The 18,464-nt window shown below is 41.2% G+C and overlaps 1 protein-coding gene across 1 annotated transcript in view; it reads right to left on the bottom strand.

The window, feature by feature from the left end:
* rad50 (DNA repair protein rad50) overlaps window positions 1-4,448 on the bottom strand; it is a 120,772-nt gene extending 116,324 nt beyond the window's left edge. The window contains exons 1-2 of the mRNA XM_080265983.1: window positions 4,326-4,448; window positions 2,926-3,030 (exon numbers count right to left, since the gene is read on the bottom strand). Coding sequence (XP_080122109.1) covers window positions 2,926-3,030; window positions 4,326-4,448 — 228 coding nt within the window. The remainder of the gene's footprint in view (window positions 1-2,925; window positions 3,031-4,325) is intronic.
* Window positions 4,449-18,464: the final 14,016 nt, after the last annotated feature.

Here is an 18,464-nt window from a genome sequence, read left to right as displayed (position 1 = left end):
GTACCAGCAAGAACCTGTTTATCATTAACAGCATTAGTTATTGATTGTCAGGGGTGGAGTCACTTTCTCCAGAGGCCAACAGTACTAATAAACAACACGTGTGAATAATTAGTCTCTGCTGTGTACTCTTGAGAAAGTTTATAAATTCTCGTCCTTAGAGAATCGGCGAAGTAAGCCGGCATACAGTAATCATTGCTTGATTTTCACAAGTCAATTCATTGTCCTGTTCTTAAGTATTACTGAATAATATTCTTTAATACTGTATATGCTATAAAAACCCTGTGACATCTCACTCCTGACTTTTCACTGTCATGCCTCACCATAGTCGCACATCATACATGCGCAACACTTTCAGCAATCCTTCTCTGTCCACTTTGTCATATGCTTTTTCCAGATCCATGAGTACCATAAACACCTTATGGCCCTTCTCACAAGCCTTCTCTACTGTCTGTCTCACTGCAAATATTTGGTCCACACATCCTCTGCCACTCCCAAAGCCACCCTGCTAATCATTCACTAGGACTTCTGATATCTCTCTTACTTTCTCTGTAATAATTCTTCCATATCCCTTCCCTGCCACTCAATAAACTTATGCCACGATAATTCTTGCACTCACTTCGCTCATCTTTATTTTTGTACAGGGGTACAATCACAGCCTTCATCCACTCTGCAGGCACAGTTTCACTCCTCCATGCCTTCTTACATATCTCGAACAAACACTTCATTCCACTCTCTCCACTACACTTAAGCATCGCTGCATACACCTCATCAACCCTTGCTGCTTTCCCATTTTTCAGCCGCTTCACAGCATTCTTCACCTGTGCGAGTGTCATGTCTCCTGGTACTGAATTCCTTCTCTGCACACCCCCAAAACCAATCATGTTTACAGTCGCTCTGCTCTCTCTATTTCCATTCATCAGGCTTTCAAAATATTCTTTCCATCTGGTCCTTACCTCACCTCCATGGGTTAATAATCTACCACCTACATCCTTCACACCAACACATTTCTTTCCGCTTTCACTTCTACATTTTTGCACCTCTTTCCAGAATAACTTTTTATTTTCATAGTTCGCATTCATTTTTCTTCCTAGATCCTCATATACCTCCTTCTTCCTCCTCACCAGCCTCTTTACATGCTTCTTGCTCTCAACATATTCAGTTCTTATTTCAACATTGTCCTGTAACCACTTTTTCCACTTCTTCCTCTTTCCCTCCACTGCTCTCTTTACCTCCTCATCCCACCATGCCATACCTTTCTTCTTTGTTGTTACTTTTGCCACACCACACACCGCTTTAGCATTCCTAACGAAGCAATCCCTATATTTACTCCACAGACTGTCCACATCCATTTAATTTCAATTCAGTAATTCTGACGCCTCTACTTTGGTCCTCTAATTGTCTGCCATTTCTCTGATCCTCAGCTTCTCATCTTTCAGTCTTTCTCCCTGACTACTCCTCTCTCTCCTGATCCACCTCACTCCTCTCAGCTTGATCTTGCATACCACAATCATATGATCTGACAGACCTCCACGTCGTCCTCTCACGGCCCTCGTATCAGCAACCATTCCCATCATTGATCTCTCTACAAGCACGTAATCAATCAGGCTTCTTTCAACACGATCCCCATTCCCTCTATACCATGTATATTTGTCGGCCCTCGTATCAGCAACCATTCCCATCATTGATCTCTCTACAAGCACGTAATCAATCAGGCTTCTTTCAACACGATCCCCATTCCCTCTATACCATGTATATTTGTGTGCATCTCTGTGTTTGAAACATGAGTTACAAATGCACAACCTCCTCTCCTGACACATATCCTTTAGTCTCTTCCCATTTCATTTTCTCCTGGTACTCCATAACAACCCATTATGTAATCCTCAGGACCAGTGCCCACTCTTCCATTCATATCCCCCATCACAATCACTTTATAGCTCCAGGGCAATTCTTCCACTACTTCACCCAGCTCATCCCAAAACCTGTCTTTCTCTCTCTCTCTCACCCATCCTCACATGGTGCATATGCTACAATTACTGCCACTTTCACCTTCTCAAACTTGAACTTGACATACATACACCTCGAGCTGACACATTTGTAGTCTCTCATTCCACTCTGCCACACCTCATTCATCAACAAAGCAACTCCTTCTTCGCATCTTCCTCGCCCATTCATTCCCGATCTTAAGCATTTCACACCCTCCATCTCCTCCACTACGCACCCTTTCTTCTTGTTTCACGCAATGCCATCATGGCATATCTCGCACTCTTGAACACATTCGCCACTTCCACCCTCTTGCTCCCCTCATTCACATCTCTCACATTCCACATGGTCACACAAATCTGTCCATTTGGTTGGGGCCCTGGGCAGGTATTGGGACCTCCAAGGCTCTCTGAAACAACTGCCATGATTAAGTGATTTTGGATAGGGGACTCTGGGGCCTACTTAACCCTGCCAGAAACCCCAGTTATATGGTTTCCACCCAGCGTAGTATATGGTTTCCTGGGTACAGAAAACCATTTGGCTTGCCACTCAGTGTAGAGATCATATGGCACCTGTACAATGAGTAAGTGGATGATGGGCGCCCCCACCTACCTGTTATAACACTGTGTATTAAATGCTGCATATTACTTTCTCAGATTGGGTCGGCATTTGTGATTAACACTCACCTGTTAATAATAATTACAGTTACAGAATACAAAGTTGGAAATGGGAACATGACATGCATTCTATTACCCAAGTTCTCCTCATAATCACAGCCAATCAGCTGTAAGAATGGAAACTCAGGTAAGCTTCAACTGCAAGATCAGATGAATTTGCTATGGTCTACACCAACAATATGATAAAAACACTGAAGGATTATTTAGAAACTATACAGAGTAAAATTATATACAGTGTAATAAACTGAACTTAAAGTGTGCAACTAACGCTTGTTTCATTAGCCAGCTTAGGATCATGGACAAATGAGGCTCCGCGGACAGCACCTGGTGGTACATCCCCAGTTGAAATGTATTTCAGTGACTCGATGATAGTCTGAAAATAAATGAAGTACTATATTGAAAGTTCAGTGTGACCCATCTTTAGTTACTGAACAATGCTCTTTCACATAAATTCTTTAACCTATACAATGGGTAATTGGCTCACACCTCAACTATCCATAAACATTATTTCAATTGCAGATGATACTTTACTGTAATTGCAACTACACACCACAGCACAGACACTGCATGCTCACTGCAACAAGAGTACCTTAATACAATTCAGGCATGAGTTGTAGCCAACAGGCAGACAACTGCTCCAGTCAAACCCACCACCACACTCATCACCAGTGACAATCGTGAACACAACAACACCCCTGACATCACACTTAACCCACTAAGTGCAACAGGTCTCTTGAGAGGCCCATTCCGCAAATGCTACATGGCTCTCAAGAGCCAGCGTAATAAATTTCTGAACCCAGTTTGATGTACTATTTCATTCTGTAAGACAAAAAATGAGATTGGAGCAAACAATAGTTTTCATGTTTTTGCACCTGGAGTGGGCTGGGGGTGTCATAAAATCCCAAAGGAGCACTTGTTAGATTAATGTACCCATACCTCATAACCTCTCCTCAAGATCCTTAGTGCAACACACAGCACAGGACACTCCTTCATTGACCTCATGCATGACATAAGGAGACAATGCACTCCCAGACTAAATGCACTTTGAGCTCCTGCAGGGACAGACTTTGGGCAACAACCACTCTCTACTCTTCAAACAAATAATCAGATATGTGATATGTTTCCCTGGCATGGGCTCTCACCCTGTCTAAAACCCACTACAAAACCTTGCAGACCATAATGAACAATGCAATATATACCATCACTGGCTGCACCAACACTACTCTTCTACTTAACTTACATTCTCACAGTTAGAGATTATCTTTGTATGTGAGACTGTATGTGGTAGTCTGTACCAACACATAACACCTGTCATATGACAGACTTACAGTTACAACTAGGCACATAAAATCATCTCCACACAAACATTACCATACCTTCTTCAACAATATCCCATCTCCAGACACTCCTAAACTAACAATACATAAATAACTATACAGGGTATATCAACTTTACACACACAGGACAATACACCAAGATTACAGCACTATATTACAAGTCCCCCCATCCCCAGATATCCATCAACTGGAGGTATAATTAAGTAGAGCTGATTTTTGTTTTCTTTTTTTTTTTTTTTAACAACAGAACAGAGGAAGGAAAAACATATGAATAAATAAAAAAAATAAATAAAATCCATACACCAGATTACTGGCAACATTCACAACTTACTGTTTTCCCACAACCATTCTGGCCAAGGATCAGAGTGAGGGGACAGTAGAACTGCATCCTTTGTGGCTTATCAGGGCCAAAGCTCCTGATGCCCTGGATGGACATCTTCTCTATTCGGGACATTTTCTCTGGCTACTGAGAAGTAAAACAATGATCTGAAATGAAAAGGAGTGTATTGTACTTACAACTGCTTCAACGACAACTGCTACTACTGTAGCCTCCCTAGTGACAATGACCTGTAGTCCTGTACCCAATGAATAAAAGTAAATATGAGGCAATGTATGTTTGTTTCACTAGGTTTCTCCCTGAGGTTACTGGTATTACAGCTAATTGCAGTATACAGAGAAACTCGTGTCAATACTATGAGAGAGATATAGGACATGTGAAGAACTTTGTGAGGCTGCTTAGCACTGATGACTTCTGCAGTTTATCAAATCTATTGTAGTAGTTCATGATGGTCTAATTATAATACTGCACTGTACTCTCTAATAAAATGAATATGTCTTTGGTAAGAACTACCTATAAAAAGAAAAGAAGAAAAAAAAGAAAAGAAAAGAAAGGGAAAGAACTGCAGAAGGGGTTTAACCCTTCAGGTACTTTAAACCAGCTGCTACCTGATATTTTTATTCCATAGCATAAATACATTATTCTTGAGTGAGGGAAAAAAAAAAAAAAAAAAAAAAAAAAAAAAAAATCTTGCATGTGTGAGTAATTGCACAGGTCCTGTTTCTCTACTAAAATCTGGTACCAGTGACTGCTAGTATATACTGATGTTTCCAATTTTGCTGTGAGAGAGAAGTACATTACTGTATCTCCAAAGTCTGTGCATTACAAACATGAAAGTAACCTGGTGGCTAAACCCCTACGCTGTGCAACTAAACCTAAAAACAGGAGTAAACGATTAGTCCTGGACAACATGGAATTATGATGCTGAATTAAAATTTTTCCACTTTATGTTGAGCAATCCTGATCATTTCTACTGGAAACCACCAATTCTTGTGACAACCTCCCTTCACAGAATTTTACTGTATATACGGTTGGCATACAGTATACACGGTGTACAGTAATCTCTCAATTATCCGATGTAACAGAGCCAAAGGCATGTCTGGAAACTGGATTTGTTCAGATAATGGACTTCTCCCCTGGCCCCCTTTCATACATAACCTAACTTTGAATGCCATTGTAGAGGGCCACTGCAGTACATCGTACAACATGCTCACCTATCTCATTTCTATATTTATTCTCTCTCTCTCTCTCACCCCCCCTCGGAGAGCAAGGGGGAGGGAGGGAGGGAATGGAGAAGGAGAGAGGAGGGACCAATTTTCTCTTTCTCTCTCTCTCTCTCTCCCTGGAGAAAGTGGGGAAGGGAGGGAGGGAATGGAGAAGAAGAGAGAGAGAGGAGGGACAGATGTTATGCCTATCTCCTCTTAGTTTAATGGAAGGGACACTGCTTAAGTCATTCCTGTACTTATTCTCTCTCTCTTCCCTCCCCCTGGAGAGAGAGAGAGAGAGAGAGAGAGGGGGGGGAGGAAGGAAATGAAGAAGAGAGGAGGGACCAATTCTCCCCCCCCCCCACCTGGAGAGAGAGGGGGAGGAAGGGAGGGAATGGAGAAGGAAAAAAGAGGAAGGACTTATGTCATGCCTATTTTCTCTTTGTTTATTAGAAGGGATGCTGTTTAAGTCATTCCTGTATTTATTCTCTCTCTCTCTCTCAGAGCGGGAGGGGGAGGGAGGGAATGGAGAGAGAGAGAGAGAGAGAGAGAGGGGGGGGAACCAATTCTCTCTCTCTCTCCACACTGGGTGCTTCCACTTGCATTTTAACGTCATATTTTTGTCCTTGTCATCATCTTCATTTTCACCTTCCTTTTCATTTTTACCTTCACTTTCATTTATATTCATATTCACTTTCATGTTCACTTCCATGCTCACTTTCACCTACATCTTTACACTTACTTTCATCATTGCTATCATTTTCATTTTCAATTTCACCTTCACTATCACTTGCATCTTTATTTTCTCATTTTCACATTTACCTTTACTATTACCTTCACTTCTGCCTTCCCTTCTTTTACTTCCACATTCCCCTTCACTATCACCTTCATCTTCACTTTCAGCTTCACTCTCACCTCTCTCTCTTTCTCTCTCTGACACACACATGAAACATGGTCATATGTATACAAACACAATCTTTACCTCACTCATACACACATACATACATACATGCACACGTGCACATACTGGGAATGGCCAAGGAGGTCTCTTGCCGGCGCTGGGTGAAATACCGAACCAAACAAGAGTGGCGGCACCGGGCTATTCCCACCCAGGCATACAAAAATGTTCACATGTGGCCATAATTTTCGCCCAGATGCAGGCATTTTGTCTGGATAAAATGGAAAAATGTACATACAGTGTAATGGTTTAATAATGCCAGATAACAGTGTCCAGGTAATGGATCACTCGGATAATGGACATCCAGATAATTGAGGGATTACTGTACATAAAGTGTAGCCTCGTTATACGACATCTCATTGTGATAAATCGTTACAATGCTAATTAAAATGTTATTCCGTCTCAATACAATGTTAAAAAATTAATCATGATTTCCCAACAATTATATTTTCCACAGACACCCCCGGGAATCTCATGCAGACACGGCAACACATGCAACTAAAATGGCTGCCTATTGTTTACATTGGCTGTGATCATTGCCTTTCATTCCATCTTGTGCATGAAAGGCCATGAAACATCACCCTCATCACCAAATAACAGTGCAAGAGCTTAACAAATAATGCAGTGTGTAACATTATGTGAAGTGATAGTTCTGGTATGAGAAACACTAAAACTTGTGACTTGGAAATCATGTCAACCTTAGGTAACCATCAGCCCCTTCTGGGGCCTCTACACAGCCAGCTGAACCAAGATGCCTGTCCAGTGTTTACACTGGCTGTGATTGTTGCCTTTCATTTTATTTTGTGCATAAAAGGCCACTGAAACATCATTGCTATTGTCAAGTAACAGTGGAAGTGCTTAAGAAATAGTGTAGTGGTTGATATTAGTGATGTCGTATCTATACCTTCACAAACATAGTTGGAGGAGGTTATTTATTCATCTGTGTTTGTCTGTTAGTCCCCACAATACCTCTCATGGTTCTCAATGAATTTCAATTAAATTTTGTGGAAGGGTGGGCCATAGGTCAAGAAAGAATTGATTAAATTTTGCAATGTACTCAAATTTGGAGCATCCAGCACAATATCCCCAAAAGTTCTCAATGAATTTCATTGAAATTTTGTGGAGGGGTTGGACACAGGCCAAGATAATTGATTAAATTTGGGGGTGGATCTGGATCCTATGTATCCCACGCAATATCTCCAAGGTCTCTCTATGAATTTCAAAAAAATTTTGTGGAAGAGTGGGCCATGGGTCAAGGAACAATTAATAAAATTTTGGGGTAGATCCAGATCCTATGTATTCCACACAAATATCTCCAAGCATCTGGATCCATTTAAATGACAACAGCATTGTCGGAGGTATGCACTCTCTGAATGCTTTCTAGTTTTGTGTGGAGTGGTTGTCCAGGCCTATGAACTGTTTCCCATCCTGGGGGGGGGGGGACCTCTGGTGACTACCCATACCGGCATATAGTGTGTATATATATATATATATATATATATATATATATATATATATACCATATATATATAGCTAGTCAGGTCAGGTGCAAGTAAGGGGATGGGTCTATTATGATGTGGCAGGGGTAAACCAGCTCTGCTGTCGGGCCCTGCTGCGGATGTCACTGATTGAACTGCGCAGTTGACCCATGTGTGGTGTGGTGTGGTGAGGATCTGTCCCTTCTCCCTTTGGGGCTAAGATGCGAATGACTGTGTTTGAATGGATGAGTAAATGGGGAGTGTTGTCTCGGCTACCTCCCTTTCCATGGGGGAAGCAGCCTAGGTATATAGATAGATAGATAGATAGATAGATAGATAGATATATACAGTATATATATATATAAACTCAAACCTCGATTGACGGGACTAATGGGGAATCAACTTGTCCCTTACTTGAAAATGACCAGTGTTTTACCACACATAAAGACAATCTTATTATGAAATGCAATGATTTGTTTCACTTATCTTATTTATATGATTGTGAATATTATTTTATGGGTACTGTATACAGAAACATATTAATGTGTATAACTTAGACATTAAGTATCATTTTTTAATGGTCTTGTCCGTTTGTCAGGTAGAATATGGAGTCCCTTAAATCCGAATGGGCAGAGTACTGGTTTGCTATTCAGATGCACAATGAAAATAACTTCAAGGACTTGTCAGAAATATTGAAACCTTACAAAAAAGCACTAAACTCATTGCAGAATCACTGGAAGCAGGAGCCATCCTCACTCAAGGTACCAAGAAGTAATCAGTGTGCAGAATGTGCACTCAAAGTGATGCAGGGACTTTAGGCTGCCCACAGAAACAAAGCCAAATTGCAACTTAGACTTATTCTAGGTAATAAACAGTGATTTTAAGTATTAAAGCATTTGTTTTTGTTTTGTTTTGTTTGTTTTTTTCAGCACAGTTACCTCCACTTCTAACAAGTAAAGCAGGTGGTGTTTGGTGAAACGTGACACCACTGTGTTTGTTTACATCGTAGTAAGTAAATGGGCAGACACAGCAGAGCTTCCCCTCCGCTACAGTATCTAGTACCCACAGAAACAATGTTCTATCAAGTCATACTTTGTAAATTTCAAGTGTTTGCCACATATGTAAAGTGGAAGGTAGAGAGAAAAACAAATAGTAATGCCACTGGATCGGATGGATCCCATTGCTTCTCTGACAGGAGATGACTGTGAGGGAAGGTGGAATGCAGGGGAGGGAGGACAGGTGGTGGGGGCGCATGTATCGAAATTTTGTCATGTTTCATTTTGAAGGATGAAGAGTGTGTTTATACAGATGTTCAGATGTTCTGAGGCGATCTGTAACTCCGTATGCAATAACGTGTACTGGATGAATGTAGGAGTCTTAATCTTTGTCATACAATGTGGTGAACAACAATAATTGAGCATAAATGTTAGGTGTGATGTCTGGTGTCTCAAAACGTGGTTCACCTGAGTCTAGTTAGTGTGCGACTTAACATTTTTATGGCTGAACCAGGGTGGCCATAAATGATGTATTTAATTTGTGACAATGGTCATGCCATGTTGTGCATCATCCAGTCTGTTTTACTGTATGGAAAAACAGTCATTATATTCTCAAACCATGGTATAAGTAGATCTTCTGTTGCATAGGATTAAAGCTACTTTGAGTGTTGGACAGCCATTGGCATGTTGTCCGAAAAAGTTATGCAGTCATCATACTGATGGATCACGCGGAGGTAATGAGATACTGTATTTGCATAATGAATGTACATCGATATCTCGTATTATAATAATTGAAATAACAGTGTTACGGATGTTCAGTCCACAAATGATGTCGCTTTCTTCGAGGTGGTATTTCATTAGTCTGGATTATTGTGACACAACATCCACAAACACTGATCATCATTCATTATTTTCTCTTTAAAACATTCATATATTAGTTTTCATACAAGTATTACACATTCAGGCCCTCCTTAGTTCCAGATGCATTGTACTATTTAATTGTGTGTCTACACTCACACACTGTTCATCCAAAGGGAGCAATATTTCCAATACAGTACCAGCACCAAACAGCACATACTGTATGTTGGTGATGACCCTACTCCCACCTACCCACCTCCTCATTCGCTCCTACTCCACAACAGTCCACTTCCACACACACCTTGCTGTCAAGTAGGACGGTCAAGCCCTCCCACCCTCTCTGTTCCTGCAACATTACCTTCCTCTCCTAATACCCCATCCCACTGACCAACATCTCAAGTATACCCCCTTACCCACCTTATATTCTAATCTAACTGCCTTGGGAGTATTGTTTCCAATGTTCTGCGTCATGTGACACGGCATCTCAGATATCCATAATATCAAAATCTATTGTCAAACTTATTATGAACCTCGTACGATGGCTCTAAACTTCTCGCTTCCCATCTACAATCACCACCACCAAAGTGCCCGGTGCATTACACATCATGATATTTTAGGTCCTGCTTCCCTACGTCCTACGATTGATAAACTATGCGGGTCCAATGTCTGTCATGAATTTACAAGGACAGTATTGGGCCAGTATTCACTCTTACAGAGGTGTTTCGTTGGTGTGGTTTTGCGAGGAAAACTGTGTAGTCTAGCCTTGTTTGTGCACTCAGTAATGCAACTGGCCATTCCAGATCCATCTCAACACAGCAGATGACATCTGCAACGATTGTGTGTGATAAATGGATATATAACAAACTGCAACACCAGACATTATGCATCTCTGTCCGTTGTCTGCCATTATAACACAAGGTTTTACTATGCGGCCACGGCTACACAAATATATCGGTGGCGTGGTGTTGCTGGGAGAGTGTAAAATTGCGTCTACGTGTGTTTGTGCAGTGAGTCTGGTAATTCACTTCACAGACTTATTCACACTCCTGCCAAGATAGCAGCCAAAGTCGAGGTTTTGGTGACTATACTGACTAACCATTGAACACTCACCTCCCAGCAGTCTGAATGAGCTCCTGTTTTCAAGCAAAAGAAACATTAAGTCATGCAGTGAACTAGGCAGTTTTACATGTAAAGAAGTGTTTTGTGCACCAAGTCATCGTACTGACTGATGTAGTATAACACAGCCAAGGATAAGCTGAACCTAGGGTAGGAGAAAAGCTGAGTGATGCTGGGGCGTCCACGTAAACGAAAGCAACATTGGTGCACAAGCACCCAACAACTGTGCTTAGGAAAAATACCCCCGGGTTTTGAAGCTACCCCACATCAACCAGCAGATTTTCACAAGGTCATCGATAAGGCTGCAATATTGTCGTTGTGATGCTATACGATAAGGACCACCGGTAAATTTCCACCAGCAAAAGTAAGCGTTACATTATGGAGACCATCATGATTTGTAGTTCTACCTGCTTCTTCCTTCACCTTTATTATTAGTTTTCTCAGTTTACCCTCCAATCATCCTTCCTGTCACTTTTCATTACTGTTCTCAGTTTCCTTCTCAAAAGCCGTCTAAGGGGGATCAAAATACAGTAATTGGCTCGTTTTCACTAGAACCTAAAAGACAATATGACAATCTTCAGTCTCCAGTGAATTAGAAAATAATCTCTCGATAATCAACCACGACAAATCAATGCAAATAAGCCTGCATTATGTATTACTTATTTTTAAAACATATACTGCAACAAACCTTCCACCGCCTAAGAACTTCCCGCCAGCACCACCCACAACGGCACGACAGCGGGGCCTGCTGATATCCCAGTGGTGATGACTGACGAACAAATCGTGAAAAGCGTTCAACTGAACTTTAAAACACGCTAAGCTGCAAGTGCTCAGTTTAAATTCTCTTTCTACACTGGACTTCAAGACGCGCTATATTAGAATAGAATAAAATATAAGATTTTTCATGTTAAATTTGTGAATAGCTAGATCTAGCACCGAATTGGCCACATTGCTAACATTGGCTTCTGCTTTGGTAGTGCTTTTTTGTTTCTGCAGCAAATTTTTTTTCGGTCAGTGGTGGCAAGGTGGTGGTGACAGTCATCGACTGACTTGATATAGTACTGCCTACGTTCCTTCTTTGCAATTCTTTTTCTATCTGCCCTCTTTCTCCTATAGCGATTTTCATTGATGGGAACACTTTTGCTTTCAAGGATAGATCAGAAGATGTCTGTTGAAACCGCATTCAAGATTGATCGATAGATGGGAGCCCTAAAAGAAACGTTAAGTCTCTTAACCTCCCCTGCATTAGAACTAGGTTAGTCTGAACTTATAGGTAAGTTTACTACTCGTTAATGTCTGGCGAGTCAGGTACAGCATGAGGTGAGCTAGGGACCTGTGTGCTTGCGGGAACTATTGTGCTAAAGTATAGCGCTTGCGTGTGAAGTTCATCGCTACCCTTTTATTGCTCGAACAGATCCATGCTCACAATGAGGGTTATTGTAAACTCAAGATGTATTAACATATCACCAACACTGTATCAAACACATTCTATCTACCCATCTATTGCCAGACGCCTTAATCAGGTGGGAGGCCACAAACAAATCACCTCCATGTCGCCGTCCCCCGCCATTTCATTGTCCTGCTTCCAGCTCACATCCCCCTCTGTCATATACCTCTCCATTCCTCCACCTCATCCTTTGCCTCCCCCTCCCTTCCCCCCCCCTCCACCTCATTCACATACACTTCACGACAGTCTCTCTCTCCATCCTCTCTACATGGCCAAACCACCTCAGTGTGTTTCTCCTAATGCTTCCTATCACATCCATATCCACACCACAACGCTCCTTCACTTCCTCATTTGTCAGTCTCTCTCTCCATGTGACTCCACATGCTCCTCTCAAATAACTCATTTCCACTGCTCCCACTCTCAACTTCTGTCCCTCAGACAAGGTCCAAGCTTCGCTTCCATACCTTAGAGTTGGTACCACAATACTGTCATGTAGTAGCTTTTTCACTTCCATGCTCACTTCCCTGTTTCTTATCACTGCTTTCAAGGAACCAGTGACCTTTCTTCCCTGTTGTACCCTTTCAGGCACGTCACCTTCTAAACTTCCATCCTTACTCGTCACACTACTCAAGTACTTAAACGCACTCACATTTTCGATTTCCTCCTCATCCAACCTCACTGTACATTCACTGATTCCACTATTCTCAAAGACCATAACTTTACTCTTCCCTACATTCACCTTTAGATTCCATTTCTTACACCCCCAAACTCATCCACCAAGCCTTGCAGATCCCCTTCATCTTCACTTAACAACACAGTATCATCTGCAAACAACAATACAGGGAGTTTCCAAACACTACCCTCTCTCATTAAGGCAGCTCCAACATCCACTGCCCTACCTTGTATCTATTTTATAACCCCATCCATATACAGATTGACCATCCATGGAGACATGACACATCCTTGTTTCAATCCAACCTTCAAATAGAAAAATTCACTCAGTTCACTATACACACACACTGCAGCCTTAGCACTCTCATACATACTCTTCACGGCCTTTAACAACTTCCCATCTACTCCATATATTCTTAATACTTTCCACAATCCTTGTATATCCACCCTGTCATATGCTTTCTCCAAATCCATGAAGGCCGCATACAACTTCTTTCCCTCCTCTAGACTCTTTTCCATTAAAGATCTAAGAATGAATATCTGATCTATATAACCTCTTCCCTTTCTAAAACCTCCCTGTTCTTCTCCAACTAATTCCTCTGTTATCTACCATATACATTTCCTATTACTCTAAGTATACAAATGCCCCTATGATTACCACACATCTTTTTCCCCTTTTCCTTTGTACAGGGGAATAATTATACCTGACTTCCAATCCTCCGGGACTCTACCTTCCTTCCAGGCCAATCTGCACACCTTCCAGATCCATTCTACTATTATCTCTCTCCCATGCTTCAGCTTTTCACCACACACTCCATCAATTCCTGAGACTTTCCCCATTTTGACTTTCTTCAGTGCTTTCACAACTTCCATCCTACTGATTTCTTCCTCTCTTCTCACCTCCCTCCTTCTCCCAGCCATTCCCCAGCCACTTACACTTTCTCTATGTTCAACAATTCATTAAAGCGTTCTCTCCATCTGCTCACTTTTTCTCCCCTCTCCACTGTAATCTACCATTTTTATCTTTCACTTCCCAACTAACGTCTTTATCACCCTGTCTAACTCTTTACCTCTTTCCAGAACATTTTCTTACATTCCCTCCACTTTACACTCAAGTTCCTTCCAAATTCCTCATCCACTCCCTTCTTACTCTCTCATACTAATCTTTTCACCTTTCTCTTCCTCTCTACATGTAACTCTCTCTTCTGTCTCTCAACTTCTTCCATGCCTGTTTCTCATCCAATCACTATATGCTTTCTTCTTCTGTGCCACAGCGTCTCTCACCTGTTCAGTCCACCATGCTGTTCCCTGCACCCCCTTTCATCTTCTCTTCACCCCATACACCACCTCACATGCTGCACAGATTTCTTCTGTGAATATCTTGCACACACCTTCCACATCCCCCATCTGCTCCAAACTATATTTACCCAATCGCTCCTACACTTCCCTCTTATATTCTGTCTTTTTTCCTTCCTCTAGTAACTTTTCCACCTTCCTTTTATGAAGCACTTCCTCCTGTCCTTCCCTTCTTCTATTTCTCCATTTCCTTTGGACTTTGATTCTGACCACCACCAAGTGGTGGTCCGAAAGTCCACTCCCCCAACCTCTATATACTCTTGCATCCATTACACTCCTTCTCATCTTTTCATCCACACACACATAATCAGTCACTGCCTTCCGTTCATTCAGTTCACCACCCACCCTTCTCATCAAGCGCCACATATACCTATGGATCATTTTGTGCCTGAAGAGGGTATTAGCTATCACCAACCTCCTCCTGGCACAAATGTCCACTAAAGCACTGCCATTCTCATCCACCTCTGCAAGCACACCCCACTCACCAACCACTCCATCCACCTTCACATTCCCATTTTCCATTCATATCCCCAATCAAAAACACTCTCACTCCTTTCAAACTTTTCCATGCACGCTTCCACATTTGTCCAGAACTCTTCTCTCACTCTGCTTGCACAATCTTGCGTTGGTGCATACACACACACAAAATCACCCACTTTTGTAGTCCAACTTTCAATCTTATCCACACAATCCTTGAGCCAACTGATCCATACTCTTATATTCTCCCTCCATCTGTTACTCACAACAATACACAATCCTCCTTTTGCCATCTCATTCTCACCTACTCCCGTGCATATACCCAATCCATATTCCCATTCTTTCACACTCTCACCTCACCATTAGTTTCAGTTAATCTACATACAGTACATCCATTTTTGCACCCTCAAGCACCTGGACAATCTCTCTCTCTCTCTCCCTCACCTCATCACTTGCACCCCTTATATTCCATGTAGCTTTCCGTACCATGTCCTTTGTTTGGTCCTTAGTTGTCACCTTCTGATCAGTCCCAGTCCGAGGCTTCTTGTTTGTATTTTGTTTTCTGGGGAGGGGCACTAACCCTCTGCCAACCCACTTCTCATGTAGGAAACACGTGTTGGTTGGTTATGAGGTTACCACCCAGCGTTGTAAATGCTTTCCTGGTTTACCGAAAATCATTTGGCTTGCCACTCGATGTAGAGCAATCCTAAAAAAAACAGAGTACCACTACACTAAGTGGGTGGATGATGGGTGCCCCCACCTACCACCATAAAGCAAATCTTTATATACATCACACAGGAGACATCCATTAAAACATGATACAGTTTAGTAAAATAGTGCTTAACGATTAAATTCAATCACTTCATATTCTGTTTAAGATACGCTCAGCATTACGTACAATACTGAAACCTATTTACGAACATAAAAAGGAAAAAAAAAACACTTTATATGTTAATCTATAACAAAGGATCCTGTTAACACTTCATTCCAATAAGAACTTTTGAAATACCATATCACTGTCGTACATGATTTATGTAAATTTCAGAATGTAAATGGTATTAGGAATCAACCTGACATACAAAATAAGACAAAGTTAATTGGTGAATTATTATTCCCAGGAAAGGAGGTAGAAAATATAAAGCAGTTCCAGCATGGATGCTGAAATATTAGGGGAAAAAATACTGTGGTGATCTGTATATCTTTTGTATACTACATTCTGTTTCCTGTCATTTTATGTTTTATGTTTGCTGGTTATGGAGATGTTCTGTTAATTCAATACAACCTTGAAGAGATATCATTTTCTCTTGCTACCAAATACTCAGCAACCAAAATCACAATTAGAAAAAAAACAGGGGTCATTAAAAAGATAAACTTTTGACCATCATTGAATTACTTACAATGCATTAAGAGTATACTAATGCTTAACTGTTTGATAAAAAACTGGGTTTTGCCTCTACAATCAATCCTAAAAACAACTAAAATGTCAATACAAGTTTTACCTCCTCTAGTTGCATGCCTTTGGCTTCTGGCTTTTGGTTCCCTTTTCCTTAAATTAAAAAAAATGTGTACCTTATAAAAAATAAACATTTCAGTGAATCAATCAGTCTGTTTCAATGACTGTCAGTGGAGCCGGGGCATTTCTGCACAACAAAATAAACCACCAGAATAAGTTGAAGAAAAAAATGAGTTGTGTTCAGTTAAACTGATGGTGGAACTGAACTTTATGGAAGGATTTAGGTTAAAAGATGGATAAATTTGATTTTGAGAAAGGTCAACTATCAAGGTAATGCTAGGTTACTATTCTCTGTTCACTTTATCTTGGCCTAAAACTGCCATCTCAGTCTGTGTTTTGAGCTGTGACAGTAGAATAACAATGGGAAATGATACTAGTCATGAAGAAGTGCTATGGAAAGGATGTGGAGCCATAGCTATAGCATTATCCTTCAACCACACACAGTTGAGGCATGAGAGAGACACGAAGCATATCACCTTGCTCAGCGCTGGCCACTCTCGGCCACACCTAAACAGTATGCCTTGTATGAGTCAAGCTCTGTACTAGGTTAATTGGTGTTCTGACATAGTTGAGCAAGTATAAGAAAAGTGCTGTCCAAATAACTGAATAGATCCAATTAGTGCAGGAATGCGCTGATCAACGCATCATCAGGTAAATATCGTCTATCACCAAGCGAGTAACAAGGAGATGCATACTTGTCAGCAGAATCCAGTCCCGAGCCTTTTTGGATTTTTTTTTTTTTTTTTGGCTAAAACTTCCGCTTTGGTTGAGAAACGAAGGAAAGTCACCAAGAAAGAGCTTACCGTGGTCTATAAGTGGTCGGAACAGGTGAGGTCCCCCGCGCCAAGTATCGTATTCTATCATTGACGTGTCAGGCGCTCACGTTTTCTATGGTAGGGAATACTGGGAGAAACAACACACACCACCTCTATATTTAGTGAATTTGAACTAATAAACAATAACAGTAGCAATATAATGGATTTCAGACACACATATATGAAAAATATGCATTGTACCATCGCGCGAGCATAGCGAGTTAGGTCCGAGTCGTAACATGCTATATGCTAAGTTTCTTGTATCAGTCAACATATCATTTTTTCTACTTGTATACTTGTTTCAATGACATTTTACCAATTTCTACTGTTTGTAAATGTTTTCAGATGTTTTCATTCATTATGATGACATTTGGCGGCCCAAGCTACAGCTTCGGATTCGAAGCTCGTCTAGGGGCGCTTGGTTTCTGTCCGCCAAAACAGAAAGCCGAGAAATTACACTTGCCGATCGCAGTGTAAACAGACAGGGTCACCGAAAAATTCACTTGACACGTGCACGTACTCTACACTATCTGATCTGAACAGCAACCAGATGTATGGATAATTTCATGATATATTTACTTACTTGTCATTGCTGGCCATTGTGAATTGCTACACCAGAGTCTTCTCCTTCTTGTTTGTCCACCAAGACTGCTCCCAATCACGCTTCGGTGAGATACGAAGACGCGCTTGGTTTGTATGGCCTTGGATTGGGCCGAGCTTCGTATCCTTTGGTCCGCCAAAACGGGGTAGCTTGGTTTAACCGTAGACCAGCTTCGAATCCGATCCGCCGCTTGGTCCGCCAAAATACAGCATTATAAGTTTAGCGCACATCTGCTTACTAAGCGCACTCGCTATGACTCGTATTTCAACATACCCAATTGTTTTATCACTTTCCTATTATTTTTCCCTTTACATAGAACCTTTCCTCCACCACTGTAAATGTTTTCAATTATTTACATTCATTACGAGGGCATTTAGCGATATGCTAGCGCATATGCACGTAGCAAGCATAATATCAAACACTCGTGTTTCATCTACTTTATTTATTCACTCCAATTATACTTTCCCACTTACATTACACACGTTTACACCCCTATACTGCACTGTACATACTTACTGGCATTATTTATTCAAGTGAGCGTCAGAATATCGCATGAAAATACCCTCACAATGAATGTTTCGACCAACATAATACTCAAACACTTATATACTAATTCTTCACATATATTACACACTTTCCCAC

This window comes from Coenobita brevimanus, chromosome 18 (genome assembly GCF_032717465.1).
Source record: "Coenobita brevimanus isolate Jiangsu-jjx chromosome 18, ASM3271746v2, whole genome shotgun sequence".
Taxonomy (NCBI): Eukaryota; Metazoa; Arthropoda; class Malacostraca; order Decapoda; family Coenobitidae; genus Coenobita; species Coenobita brevimanus.
Note: the sequence above shows the minus strand (reverse complement) of the source record. Positions and strands in the feature narration are given on the sequence as shown.